The sequence below is a fragment of the Mustela putorius genome, unplaced genomic scaffold, assembly GCF_011764305.1.
Source record: "Mustela putorius furo isolate JIRA1106 unplaced genomic scaffold, ASM1176430v1.1 tig00000281_pilon_pilon_pilon, whole genome shotgun sequence".
NCBI lineage: Eukaryota > Metazoa > Chordata > Mammalia > Carnivora > Mustelidae > Mustela > Mustela putorius.
This window is the reverse complement of record NW_025421343.1, coordinates 30,852,051-30,867,155: the sequence shown is the minus strand read 5'-3', so window position 1 is coordinate 30,867,155 and position 15,105 is coordinate 30,852,051. Positions and strand designations below refer to the sequence as shown.

The following is a 15,105-nucleotide window of genomic DNA, read 5'->3' as shown; positions in this document are numbered from 1 at the left end:
CTCCTGGATCCAGACTGAGTGTTCTTAGAATCTATAGTTACATGAACTAATAAACTCTCTGTTTTAATCAAGTTCATTTGAGTTGGTTTTCCTGTTTGTGACTCAAGGGACACTGATAAGTCAAGGTGTCTTCTCAGCGCCAGAATTAGAAATCAGCAAGACTGTTATAGTAAAAAGAACAGGAGCTCAGAAATTTAGTCAAATCTGGGTCCACATTCCAGTTCTTACACTATCCGTCAAACACAAAGTAAGAAAATCTGATCTTCTGAACTTGGGCGTTCTCCATTACAAAAAAAGAAGAACTGCAGCTCTGATTTGTAATGGAGAATTAAATAACAAAGTAATAGAAAGCATCAAGGCTCTATTTGCTGCAAGGTAACACTCACTACTCAAACGCTATGAGGTCTTTTAAAAAGGCACTGGAAGAAGTCATTTTCACTTCATCCTTTCAAGATAGCATTATCATACAGAACGAAAAATATAGTTAGTTCTCTGGTCTACCTACAGATGCCCACAGATTAGTATAAAAGTGCACAGGATACAGAGTTACACATATTACCTCTTTCTGAAAATAAGCTCTTCAAGAACAGAGTTCTGTATTTATGATGCAAGTATCATTTAGATGTAGTCACTTCCTGTTTTTACCTTATAAATGATGCCCTAACAGAAATATTTACCTTTAAAGTATATACTCCCATTCTACCTGGAACTTTATAGAAGATGCCTTCTTCACCTCGGGAGTTTGTATGCAGCATTGCATTCAGGCAAGCAAGAGGGGAAGTCCCGCTGCAAAAAAAAAAAAGAAAAGAAAGAACAAGAGGAATACAATGGTTAGTTTCTGTCTCGGAGTAACGTACGTTACACTGACTAAGATAAAATTAACTGATCAACATCATTTGACAGAAACACATTTTATAAACTATAAAAAGTCTATCCATCTATAGAGAGGCTGCCATGGAGAAAACTGATGTAAAATTCACCCCCATGTATCTAAAGGAAAAAAAAAATTTTTTTTTAATATTTTATTTATTTATTTGACAGACAGAGATCACAAGTAGGCAGAGACCCCCCAATGTGGGGCTCGATCCACGAACCCTGGGATCATGACCTGAGCTGAAGGCAGAAGCTTTAACCCACTGAGACACCCAGGCGCCCCCCAAAATTCTTTTTCTTAATCCTGATCCAGTATTTAACATGTAAGAAAACATGGACCTCAGAGAAATCTTACAAATATATTTTGTAAATATTGTATTTCACTTATGATTTTGTCAATTATACCTCAGTTAAGGTGAAATTAAAGAAACAAAACAAATAATCCCCTTCATTTAACACAAACTTTACAGGTCCAGAAGTAAAACACAGGGAGGAAAGAACACATCTACAGATTCCAATAAACAATATTGCTCTCCCCTAAAAAGGTAAAAAAATTAAAATATATATACATACACACACATCCATTCTCTTGCACACTGCGGCAACAGACTGAATCTGAGGTGTGAAATGAACACATTTCTATTGCCTCTTATATTTTAAGTTTTTTTATTGATATAACTGACATATATTAGTTTCAACTGTACAACATAGTAATGCCATGCATACACACATGTACACACACACATACAATGCAATGGTTTCTTGTACTTAAACCTACCACGATTTCACTTAAAGAGGTAAGAGGTAAGTTCTGGAATATTTATCATCCATGTAGCACCATGGTTAAAGGTTTACTAATTCCAATACACATTTACCATATTTCTAGAATTTGGGGCCTATAATAAATCATCTGTAAAAAAATAAACATATTATTTTCCTTTCTGTTATCACATTATATTTCCTATCTTTTTGTACTTCTCTAACATGACAAATAGCAAAATAACAGAAGATGTGTGGCATCCTATATTTTTAAAAAAAAATCCGTCCTGGGAGCCTGGGTGGCTCAGTGGGTTAAGCCGCTGCCTTCGGCTCAGGTCATGATCTCGGAGTCCTGGGATCGAGTCCCGCATCGGGCTCTCTGCTCAGCGGAGAGCCTGCTTCCCTCTCTCTCTGCCTGCCTCTCCATCTACTTGTGATTTCTCTCTGTCAAATAAATAAATAAAATATTAAAAAAAAAAAAAATCCGTCCTAACACCTGAGGGATAAGGCATCTTATGTGCACATTTTGAGCTGTTCTCCCTCTCAGTTCTCTGCGGGTACCACTTAGTATATCTCAAATAAGCCTACGGGAAGATGCTGCTAGGTATCTTGGGTATAGTTAAACATAGGAGTTCTCTGTAGGGGAGAGCAGGACCATGAGTCCATTGTCCCCTGGTACTTGCGAGAGTGTTGAGGGTCAAAAACTGTAAAGAAGACAGAGGGCAACCAAGAAGATTTTTCAAAGAATTTTTTGTCAAGGAAATACTGAGAGTCTCCAGATTGATTCTCACAGTTATTTTTATATAATTTGGAATTTCCATCTTAAAAATACACATGCCATTCTAGTCAGAATCCCAAAGTTTGTATCAAATAAATATGTAAGAAATTTCTGGGGAAAAAATGATGGGAGCCTTAAGAAGATATTAAAATGTACTCTAAGCTACTACTATTGAAGCAATAGGTTTCTAGGACAGGATAAATAGGCAAATGAACACTAGGCTGTTGCCAGAACAAATCAAAATACAGAAACAGATCATAATAAATGTAAAAGGTGCAATCTCTGTACCTTTGTACAATTCTGCACCTTTCTGTAAGAGCTACGATCTGGTCACCTGTGGTCTGATTCCCTAGCATCTACGCAAACACTCTTCAATACCTAAAATTTCCCATAAAATATTATCCCTTTCCTGGGCGTCTGGGTGGCTCAGTGGGTTAAGCCACTGCCTTCGGCTCGGGTCATGATCTCGGGGTCCTGGGATCGAGTCCCACATCGGGCTCTCTGCTCAGCAGGAGGCCTGCTTCCCTTCCTCTCTACCTGCCTGCCTCTGTCTGTCAAATAAATAAATAAAAATCTTAAAAAAAAAAATATTATCCCTTTCCCACCTTCATACAGGGGGTTGAGACTGAATTAATACCCTGCACATCACAGGTATAAGTCCAAACTGTTACAGCACATTTCCTGGTTGAAAAAGCCAGTGAGCATCCCTGTGTGCACTCTATTCTTCCCCACTCCCACAGTGACAAATTCAGGACCAGACACATTACTCAATCTGGGGCAACAATCTAAGGAGCTATTTTCTTGGGCATTTAAGAAAAGAAACTTTTTCTGCTGAGAAGCCCCAGAAAGAGACTCTTTCTCCTCCCCTGAGCAGTAAGAGGAAGTAATGCCTAAAACTTTCAATATGTGACCATGAGGAAAATATCTGGGATTGGGGTAAACAACAAACAGGACAGACAAGGAAAGGGTTGGGTAAGGATCACAGAGAAAAACACAACACCCAAAAAGGCACTGAACTGCAAAAAAACAAGGAAAACAGCAATAATTTTAGCAATATTACTTTTGTCACTCTATCAAGCCTTGCCTTGAGTCATTCCTACCTTTGGTATTGCTGAGGTTTTACATCATACACAACCAAAAGAGTCGTAAATAAAATAGTTTATGTTAGGTAGTGCTGGAATAGCATGTTATACATCTGTGGAAAATAATTCTCACAGAATACCTAAAACACATCTTAAATGTATTAAAAAAAAAAAAAAACACTAAGTAAAAAAGGAGAAAGTATAAAGTAGAAGGCATTAAAAGGAAAACAGGGAGTGCTTCCGTGGCTCAGTCGGTTAAGTGTCTGCCTTCTGCTCAGGTCGTGATCTCAGAGTCCTGGGATGGAGCCCTAGCTGCTCTGTAGGGAGTCTGTTGCTCCCCTCCCTCTGCTTCTGCTCTCTCTCTTCAATAAATAAAATCTTTAAAAAAAAAAATAAAAAAAGGAAAATAGTATATAACCTGTCAGATGGATAAACCTTACTAAAGAGAGAAAACCTAAGAATCACAAAAGAGAAACCAACTGACTAAATAAAAATAAAAAGCTCTACGTAGGAGGAAAAAAGCAACAACAAGATCAACCAAACTACAGAGTGTAAGAACCTGAAATAAATAACTGCAGAACAAATGGCAGACAAAACGATCAATAGTCCTGGGGTGCCTGGGTGGCTCAGTTGTTGGGCCTCTGCCTACGGATCGGGTCATGATCCCAGGCTCCTGGGATTGAGCCCCATATCAGGCTCCCTGCTCTGTGGGAGGCCTGCTTCTCCCTCTCCCACTTCCCCTGCTTGGGTTCCCTCTCTCTCAAATAAATAAATAAATCTGTTAAATAAATCTTTAAAAAGAAAAAACAATGGACAGTCCTAAGAGAGCTGCTTTTACGAAAACACAAATTTAAAAAAAGGATAAAAGGATATGAATAAATGATCATAAAACATAAATGGTCACTGGAACACATGAAGAGAAGCCCAAACTTACTAGTGATCAAAGGAAAAAAAAAAATCAAGATACCACTGATCAGACTGGAAGAAATCAAATGAACCCAAGTTTAGTTAACAGGACTGTGCTAACATCAATTGCCTGACTCTGTTATTGTATAACAGTTTTATGATGTTACCACTGGAGCAAGCTGGGTAACATTTGCACGGGACTATCATTCCAATTTTCTGTAAGTCTGTAATTACTTTAAAATAAAAAAAACAGAGGCTCCTGGGTGGTGCAGTCAGTTAAACATCCAATTTGAGCTCAGGTCATGATTTCGGGGTCTTAGGATGGAGCCCCACATCATGCTCCCCGCTCAGCAGGAAGTCTGCTTGTCCTTCTCCTTCTGCCCCTCCCTGACACTGCTCATGTGTGAGTGTGCACCAATGCTCTCTATATCAAATAAATAATCTTTAAATATAAACAAATAAAGCACTGAAAATGACTTCAAAGTCCATTAATAAGGGAATGGTTGATCATATGTTAGCAAAGTGAACAACAGGATATGCATGAATCAGTAACAACTACATTAACAACTGAAATCTAGGAAGCATTCTGTTTAGCCCTCACAACAATCCTTCGAGGCAGGCAAAATTGTTATGCCATTTTTATAAATGAAAAAACACAGAAGGGTGTCAAGTAGCAAGACCATATGATTAGGAAACAGTGAAGCCAAGATTCTAGTAAGGAGAAAGAAAACAGAAGCAGAACAGGAAAAAGACTGCTTAAATAGAAAATTAAGACCAATGAAAAAACATGTTATCTGTAGTTCAATAATCCACCTGGTGAAAGTTTGCTGCATCTAATGGTATTCAATTCCAGTATTAAGTAGCCACTCTGTTTAGCCCTATAAACTAGGGTCTCTGGGTAGGTCCAAAGAGGAAATCATTCTTAGCTCAGAAAAGGGAAGACAGAACCAGAGCACACCATAATCAGTGCTATCAAAAGAGACACAGGACCACAATCCGTGACCCAAAACACTTAAGGCCAAATGTTTTAGGTATAAAAATCTTTTGAATTTTAGAAAAGTAACATGATATGCCATCTATTAGGTAACACCATCAAGACGATTAGAGACAGCATCCCATAACCAAACATACTGAAACATAAATGTTTACACTATATAGGATAAACTAATAATATATATAGTTTTATGTCAGTTTAAGGGAAATGCTATTGTCAAACAAGTTTTGGTATGTATGAAAAAGTTGAAGCATGTGGGGCGCCTGGGTGGCTCAGTGGATTAAAGCCTCTGCCTTGGGCTCAGGTCATGATCCCAGGGTCCAGGGAGCCTGCTTCCTTTCCTCTCTCTGCCTGCCTCTCTGCCTACTTGTGATCTCTGTCTGTCAAATAAATAAATAAAATCTTTAAAAAAAAAAGTTAAAGCATGTTGGATTTTAGAATTATGGAATAGAGCCTGCAGATCTGTATATTTAAAGTACTTTGGGGTACCTGCCTGACTCAGGCAGTAGAGCCTATGACTCTTGATCTCTGGGTTGTGGGTTCGAGTCCCATCTTGGATGTAGAGATACTTTAAAAAAAGAAAATCTCAGGCGCCTGGGTGGCTCAGTGGGTTAAGCCGCTGCCTTCGGCTCGGGTCATGATCTCAGGGTCCTGGGATCGAGTCCCGTATCGGGCTCTCTGCTCAGCAGGAAGCCTGCTTCCCTCTCTCTCTCTCTCTCTCTGCCTGCCTCTCCATCTACTTGTGATTTCTCTCTGTCAAGTAAATAAATAAAATCTTAAAAAAAAAAGAAAAAGAAAAGAAAATCTCAGGTTGCCTGGGTGGCTCAGTTGGTTAAGTGGCTGCCTTCGGCTTGGGTCATGATCCCCAGGTCCTGGGATCGAGCCGCACATCGGACTCCCTACTTGACGAGGAGTCTGCTTCTCCTTCTCCCTCTGCCTGCTGCTCTGCCTACTTGTACTCTCTATCTCTCTGTCAAATAAATAAATAAAATCTTTAAAAAATATAAAATAAAAAAATGTATAAATAAATAAAAAAGGAAAATCTTTGAGTTGCCTGAGTGGCTCAGTAGGTTAAGTTTCTGCCTTTGGCTCATGTCATGATCCCAGGATCCTGGGACTGAGTCCCACAACAGGCTCCCTGCACAGAGGGGAGCCTGCATCTCCCTCTCCTGCTTCTCCCCAACCTGTGCTTACTTTCTGTCTCTCTCTCTGTAAAATAAAATTTAAAAAAAAAAAAAAAAAAAAATCTTTAAAATTTTTTTAAAAATAATAAAGTACTTTAACTCTAAAAGATACAAATATCGCAATCTAGGATCTAATAATAACTAGAACCCCAAAAAAACAAAAACAAAGAAAATCAAAACAACCTAACCCAAAGCAAAAAACTCTTTAAAGTAAAACCCAAGAAATGAAAGTAAATGACATGCACATCTGGTGAAAAGATGTGGTAAGGTCACGAAAACACCATCATAATACTTTCCATGCAAATCTGGGTATAATTTTCCTTTAAAGGAAATAAGGAAGTTTGGAATAACCCACAAGATATACAGAACACATACTGTTTTCTTTTCTTTTCTTTTTTTTTTTAAGATTTATTTTTTTATTTGAGAGAGAGAGCTTGCAAGCAGGGAAGGGGCAGAGGGAGAGAAAATCTCAAGCAGAACTCGAGGCCTGGATCTTACAACCTGAGGTCATGACCTGAGCCTAAAATGCCTGAAAGAGTCAGATGCTCAATCAAATAAGCCACGAAGGCACCCCCAGAACACTACACCATTCAAAACAAAGTTTTAGATTTGGTTTCAGGAAAATACAAAAAGTCTAAATCCTGACAGAGTTTCTTCTTATGAATAATGAAGCAACGGCAGAGAAGTACGATAAGCCACGGTTCCTGTGATGGAAGGAATAGATCTTCAAGGAAAATAATACCAGAATTATATAATGAAATAAAAATAACTGGATTAACTCCAAGAAATAGGTACCATCTGAACAAGCAGTAACACCCTGGTACTGAGAAGATGAGCGCCAAGGCAAGGTCAAGTACAGTACAGTATGAGGGAAGTCCAGACACCCGAAGCATCTAAAGCTAGAGTGTCTCAAAAGATTACATGATTATCATGAGACAACACAGCCTCTGATTTTTCTTACATGTGCTCAAGACAGCAGAGCTGGAAAGGAGGGTCAGGAAAGGAAGAAGTGCAGAGCTAAAATCTTACGCTGAATCCACCTCACTTACGGAAGTACACCAAGATGTTTCATACACAAAGCCCCAAAAAAGAAGTTCCTTCAGGGGCGCCTGGGTGGCTCAGTGGGTTAAGCCGCTGCCTTCGGCTCGGGTCATGATCTCAGGGTCCTGGGATCGAGTCCCGCATCGGGCTCTCTGCTCAGCAGGGAGCCTGCTTCCCTCTCTCTCTGCCTGCCTCTCCATCTACTTGTGATTTCTCTCTTTCAAATAAATAAATAAAATCTTTAAAAAAAAAAAAAAAGAAGTTCCTTGAGTTATACTGCCAACAGACCTTACTTAGTTCTCTCTGCAGGGAAAGTGGTTACTTAGCAGTGGCAAGTAGGGCTGAAAGACCTGAGGTTTGCAATTACACTGCTCAGAAGAAGCATTACATACAGTAACTAATGAAAGGAAACATCACCTTGTAGCAAAAAGAGCCCAACTCAGATATTCACGAACACATTCCAATTCAAATCTGACAGTGGCCATGGGCAAGTCACTTTAAGCTTCATTTTCTCCTCCATAAAATGGATGCAATCCCACCTACTTTGTAATTTGATTGTCCAGATGACAGATAATACACAGAAAGTGTATTGTGAGAGGAGAGATCTGGCGACTGTGGTCATTACCCTAAAAACCTGCTCCTCCAGTCCAGCCTCATAGTGTTCCAGCACTCCAGGTCTCAAGTGAGAGTCGATTCACCTTCACCCCCAACAGTTCTCCACTCCAAAGCCAGGGGAAACTTTTAAAAACAAATATGATCATGCCACCTTGCCAAACTTAAAATTTACCCATGATATATTATTATATTCTTAGAATCAAGTCCAAAATAATTACTATGACCTGACCATGATCATCTGCCTACACCCTCTGCTCCAGCCTACTCTAGCACAACCTAAATCTATTAGTGAGAAAATAGCAGACACATCCAATTTGAGGGACAGAAGAGCTGGCCATCTTTAAAAATGCCAAGTCAGGGCTCCTGGGTGGCTCAGTCAGTATAGCATCTGCCTTCGGCTCAGGTTGTGATCTCGGGAACCCGGGATCAAGCCCTGTGTTGGGCGCCCTGCTCAGCTTCTCCCTCCCCCAATCCCCTTCCTTCTGTTCCCTCTCTCGCTGTGTCTCTGTCAAATAAATAAATAAAATCTTCAAGAAAAAATAAAATAAAAATGCCAAAGTCATGAAAGACTAAAGAACAGCTCTGCAATTAAGGAGGCTATGAAGACACATGGAAACTAAATGCAAAGGCAATGTGTGAGCCTGAATTAGGACATCAGAGGAAGAATTAACTAATCTGAATAATGTCTGTTGATTAAATAATAGTAGTATTATGTCAATGTTAGTATCCTAATTTTGAGACTTACATTGTGGTTATGTGAAAGAATTTACTTTCCTCTAGAAAACACAGTGTGAAGTGTTTAAAGGTGAATGGGGCATCAAGTCTATAACTTATTCAGACATTTAAGAAATACAAAATAGATACAATGATAAAAAAAAGTATAAAACATTGACTTTGGGGAATTTGGGTAAGAGTTACATAAAAATTCTTTGTACCACTCTTGTAACTTTTCTTAGCCTGAAATTAGTAGGCCAAGCAAATAAATAAAAAGCTAAAAGCATGCATTATATGAGAAAAGTCTTCAAAAACAGTATGCGCCAATGAAAAAGTACAAAGTACTGCAAAATGCTACAATATGGATTAACCTCAAAAACCACATATGAGGGGGTGCCTGGGTGGCTCAGTGGGTTAAAGCCTCTGCCTTCAGCTCAGGTCATGATCCCAGGGTCCTGGGATCAAGCCCCACATCGGGCTCTCTGCTCAGCAGGGAGCCTGCTTCCTCCTCTCTCTCTGCCTGCCTCTCTGCTTACTTGTGATCTCTGTCTGTCAAATAAATAAAATCATTAAAAAAAAAAAACAACAACACATATGATTCCATTTATATGAAATATCCAGAAATGCTCATTCTATAGACAAAGTAGACTAGGGCCTTGTCTGCAGGAACTTCTATTAACTGTATACATGTATTAGGGATCTTACTGGGAGATGGAAATATTCTAAAACTGGATTATGGTGATGGTTTCACAATCCAAGAAACTTACTAAAAATCATTGACTTGTACACTTGAAATGGGTGAAGCTTATAGTATGTATACCATACCTCAATAAGGCTGCTTCGGTTTTGTTGTTGTTGTTGTTGTTGTTTTAAGATTTTATTTATTTATTTTGACAGACAGAGATCACAAGTAGGCAGAGAGGCAGGAAGAGAGGGGGGGGGAGCAGGCTCCCCACTGAGCAGAGAGCCCGATGTGGGGCTCTTTCCCAGGACCTGGAGATCATGACCTGAGCAGAAGGCAGAGGCTTAACCCACTGAGCCACCCAGATGCCCCTGCTTCTGTTTTATATTATTTATTTCAGAGAGAGAGAGAGAGAAAGTATGGGCAGAGGGAGAGGGAGATAGAGAATCTCAAGCAGACTCCATGATGAGCACAGAGCCTGATGGAGGACCTGATCTCATAACCCTGAGATCACAACCTGAGCTGAATCAAGAGTTGGTCACCAAGGTGCACCAATAAAGTTGCTTTTCAAAAAGAAACAATGTGGAAAAGAAGTTAATCTGGTTTCTCATTCACTGAAACATTTACAGAGGAGCAATCACATAAGCACAGGGTAGTAAGTGTTGGTGATATAAAAAAGGAAGCAAAGGTTTCCGTAACTACACATTCTTACATTTTAATGTAAAAATAAGAAGCACCTGGGTGGCTCAGTGCAGTAAGCACCTAACTCTTGATCTGGACTCAGGTCATGATCTCTGGTTCTGGACTTAGTCAGGGCTCCATGCTCAGATTCTCTCTCTCCCTCTCTCTCTATGCCACTCCCCATGCTGCTATGCACTCACACACTCACTCTGTAAACAAATAGTAAGTAATAAAAGTAATGGAACTTGCACTGAGCAGAGCCAGATAGGTTTTTATTTCCTAGTGCGTGCACACACACTATGCACCGTCATTAAGCTGATGATTAACTGGTATTTCCCTCCTACCAGAGAGATGAGGCACGTTGGTGCTGATTTTAAATGTGCAGTAACCAAAAAAACTTGGCCGTATTTGCAATTTTGCTATAAATTTAAGAACTGAACATAATCAGAGGTAATTATATACATAACCATAAACCTAAAATGGACCATCTCAACCTAAGTGTACACTTGACTCACACTTAAGTACCTTCACACTGTTTATACAACCAAGCTCTAGATCTCTTATCTTGAGAAACTCCAATTCTATTCCCATTAAACCCCTCTTGATTTCTCCCCTACATCCAACCCCTGGCAACCACTCTCTACTTTCTGCCTCTATAAATAAGATACATGTAAATGGAACCACAAGATTTCCCTTCTTGGGTCTGGTTTATTTCACTTAGTAGAGTATCTTCGAAGTTCATCTACAGTGTAGCATATGTTAGAACTTCCTTCCTTTTTAAGGCTGAATAATAGTCCATTGAATATATATGTCACATTTTGTTCATCCATTCACCCATTAGTGAATCCAAAGAAATGTAAGAAATTTTACAGTCCATCTGCAAAATTCACCACAGTGGAACGCCTGGGTTGCTCAGTCAGTTAAGCATCTAACTTTGGCTTAGGTTATGATCCCAGGGTCCTGGAATCGAGTCCTACAACAGGCTTCTTGCTCAGCAGGGAGCCTGTTTCTCCCTTTGCCTGCAGCTCTCCATGCTTGTTCTCTCTCTCTCTCTCTCTGACAAATAAAATCTTTAAAAAATAAAAATAAATTGAAAAAATAAAAATTAATTAAAAATAATTAATTAGGGGCAGCTGGGTGGCTCAGTGGGTTAAAGCCTCTGCCTTCAGCTCAGGTCATGATCCCAGGGTCCTAGGATCGAGCCCCACATCGGGCAGCCCACTTCCTCCTCTCTCTGCCTGTCTCTTTGCCTACTTGTGATCTTTGTCTGTCAAATAAAGAAATAAAATCTTTTTCAAAAAAAAATTAATTAAAATACAATAAAATTCCCTAATGTCCTCTTGTATTTATTATGCCCATTTCAAAGCACTGATAAAAAAGCTTTAAGGGGCAGGGGGTGTGGGTGGCTCAGTAGATTAAGTCTTTGCCTTTGGCTCAGGTCATGATCTCAGGGTCCTGGGATTGAGTTCCATGTTGGGCTCTCTACACAGCGGGGAGCCTGCTTCCCCCTCTCTCTCTGCCTGCCTCTCTGTCTACTTGTGACCTCTGTCTGTCGAATAAATAAATAAAAATCTTAAAAAAAAAAAAAAAAAAAAAAAAAGCTTTAAGGGACTTCACCAGTCTAATTTATTTATTCTTACTGACATTTCTCCTTGCAATAAATTACCCAGCCTAATCTCTAATCTCAATCTCTTGTTCATCTTTCTGTACCCCTTCCTACAGAACAGGCTTGTCAAAAGTAGGCCTCAATTAATCAGCTTCCCTATCTCTGACTAAACTATTATACACTCTATATTTATCCTTCAAAGTTCAATCCCTTGAATTTCAATAGGATTAAGTAACACTCAGACTCCCAAGGTTAAAAGAAATGTAAAAGGTCATCCCCTTCCCCAAACAGATGCTTGAATGCCCTATTTCAGGTCAATTTTAAATATACAAAGATAATAAACATGTAAGACTCTTTCACTCACATGATATATGTTACCTATACAAACACAGAAATGCATGTACAGTAATTATCCACATATAAACTAAAAATTCAGCACCAATAACTTTAAAACTAAGAACTGATTTTGATGGCATGCCTACCCACACAAAACGAAACAGAACTCAACAGCACCATTATGCTGAAAAATAGGGAGTTTAGGGGCACCTGGGTGGCTCAGTGGGTTAAGCCGCTGCCTTCGGCTCAGGTCATGATCTCGGGGTCCTAGGATCGAGTCCCGCATCGGGCTCTCTGCTCAGCAGGGAGCCTGCTTCCCTCTCTCTCTCTGCCTGCCTCTCCATCTACTTGTGATTTCTCTCTGTCAAATAAATAAATAAAATCTTTAAAAAAAAAAAAAAAAGGAATGGCTAAAGGAAGTTCTTTTAATAGAAAGAAAACGATAAAAGGGATACTAGAGGGCACCTGGCTGGCTCAGTCAGTTAACCATCTAACTCTGGCTCAGGTTATGATCCTAGGGTCCTGGGATTGAAGCCCACGTTGTGCTTCCAGCTCAGTGGAGAGTCTGCTTCTCCCTCTCCCTCTGTCCCTTCCCCTGCTCTTACAGGTCCCCCCCCCCAGCCTTGCAAATAAATAATTAAAATCTTTAAAAAAATATTTTTTAAAAAAGGGATACTGGAGGGGCGCCTGGGTGGCTCAGTGGGTTGGGCCGCTGCCTTCGGCCCAGGTCATGATCTCAGGGTCCTGGGATCGGGTCCTGGGATCGAGTCCCGCATCGGGCTCTCTGCTCAGCAGGGAGCCTGCTTCCTTCTCTCTCTCTCTGCCTGCCTCTCAGTGTACTTGTAATTTCTCTCTGTCAAATAAATAAATAAATAAATAAATAAGTTTTTAAAAAAAAGGGATACTGGGGGGCGCCTGGGTGGCTCAGTGGGTTAAAGCCTCTGCCTTCGGCTCAGGTCATGAACCCAGGGTCCTGGGATCGAGGCAAGCATTGAGCTCTCTGCTCAACGGGGAGCCTGCTTCCTCCTCTCTCTCTGCCTGCCTCTGCCTACTTGTGATCTCTCTGTCAAAATAAAATAAAATCTTAAAAAAAAAAAAAAGGGATACTGGAGGGGCACCTGGGTGGCTCAGTGGGTTGAGCCTCTGCCTTCAGCTCAGGTCACGATCCCAGGGTCTTGGGATCAAACCCCACATAGAGCTCTCCGGTCAGCGGGAAGCCTGCTTCCCCCTCTCTCTCCCTGCCTCTCTGCCTACTTGAGATCTGTCTGTCAAATAAATAAATAAAATCTTAAAAAAAAAAAAAAAGTGAGGGGGATACTGGAGCATCAGGAAAGAAGGAAGAATAGAAATAAGGGTACATGCAAGAGACTACCCCTCTCATGAATTTTTAACTAATATTTGATGACTGAAACAAAAAACTGTAACATTAAGTGCTAAGACCCTAAATGGAATGGGTTCCACACTTCAAAGTGGTAAAATGTTCATTCCATCAGACTGATAAATCACATAAGTACACTGTAATACGCAAACACTGAGGAAATTATGCAGATACAAAGAAATACACTATAAATAAACCAATATGGAATCCTAAAAATATAACCCATGAGAAGGCAAGAAAAGAAAAATAGAACAAGGGGGGGGGGCCTGGTTGACTTAGTCGGTTAAGCATCTGCCTTTGGCACAGATTATGATCTCAGGGTCCTAGGATCAAGCCCCACATTGGGCTCCCTGCTCAGCAGGGTATCTGCTTCTCTCTCTTCCTCTCCCTCTGTATTCTCTTTCTCTCTCTCTAGCTCTTGCTCTCAAATAAGTAAAATCTTTAAAAAAAAAAAAAAAGTAAAAGAAACAGAGGAAACAAACAGAAAACAAATAATAAAATGGCAGACATGGGCGCCTGGGTGGCTCAGTGGGTTGAGCTGCTGCCTTCGGCTCAGGTCATGATCTCAGGGTCCTGAGATCGAGTCCCACATCGGGCTCTCTGCTCGGCGGAGAGCCTGCTTCCTTCCTTTCCTCTCTCTCTCTCTGCCTGCCTCTCTGTCTACTTGTGATCTCTCTCTGTCAAATAAATAAATAAAAATCTTAAAAAAAAAAAATAAAAAAAAAAATAAAATGGCAGACATAAACTCTTATCAATCATTACCTTAAACATATATGATGTAAATATGCAAATTTAAAGGCAAAGATTAGCAGAGCTGTCCTTAACAACCCCCCAACCCAACTATATGCTATTTACAAAGAATCCATTCCTATATCAGAGAAATTGGATCTCACATATAATGCCAGTGAGAATGTAAAATGGTACAATTACTCTGAAAAACAATGTGAAAATCTCTTTAAAACTAATACGCACTTACCAGACCATCCAACACTACACTTCTGGCCATTTATGCCAGAGAAAAGAAATTTATGTTTACACAAAAACATATGTGTAATTTATGTTTACACAAATTTTCATAAAAGCTTTATTTGTGGGGCACCTGGGTGGCTCAGTGGGTTAAAGCTTCTGCCTTCGGCTCAGGTCATGATCTCGGGGTCCTGGGATCGAGCCCCGCCATTGGGCTCTCCACTCGGCGGGGATCCTGCCTCCCCCCTCTCTCTGTCTGCCTCTCTGCCTACTTGTGCTCTCTCTCTCTCTGTCAAATAAATAAATAAAATCTTAAATAAAAAAAAAAGCTTTATTTGTAATAGTCAAAAACAGGACAAAGAAAAACTGGAAACAGTTCACATGTCCTACTGTGGGTGAATGATTAAATAACTCCGCTACACATGTCACTGAATACTACTCAGCAATAAAATGGAGTGAAATATTGACACATACGACAACCTGGATGTAATCTACAGGGAATGACACTGA

The 15,105-nt window shown here is 40.0% G+C and overlaps 1 protein-coding gene across 6 annotated transcripts in view; it reads right to left on the bottom strand.

The window, feature by feature from the left end:
• ASXL2 (ASXL transcriptional regulator 2) overlaps positions 1-15,105 on the bottom strand; it is a 132,245-nt gene that overhangs the window by 54,522 nt on the left and 62,618 nt on the right. For 4 of the 6 annotated variants that reach the window (XM_013052986.2, XM_004745947.3, XM_004745948.3 and 1 more), the window contains one exon: positions 678-786. In XM_013052986.2, coding sequence (XP_012908440.2) covers positions 678-786 — 109 coding nt within the window. Of the gene's footprint in view, positions 1-677; positions 788-15,105 lie in introns of those variants that run through there. The other 2 variants (XM_045079296.1, XM_013052988.2) reach the window with 2 other exon arrangements.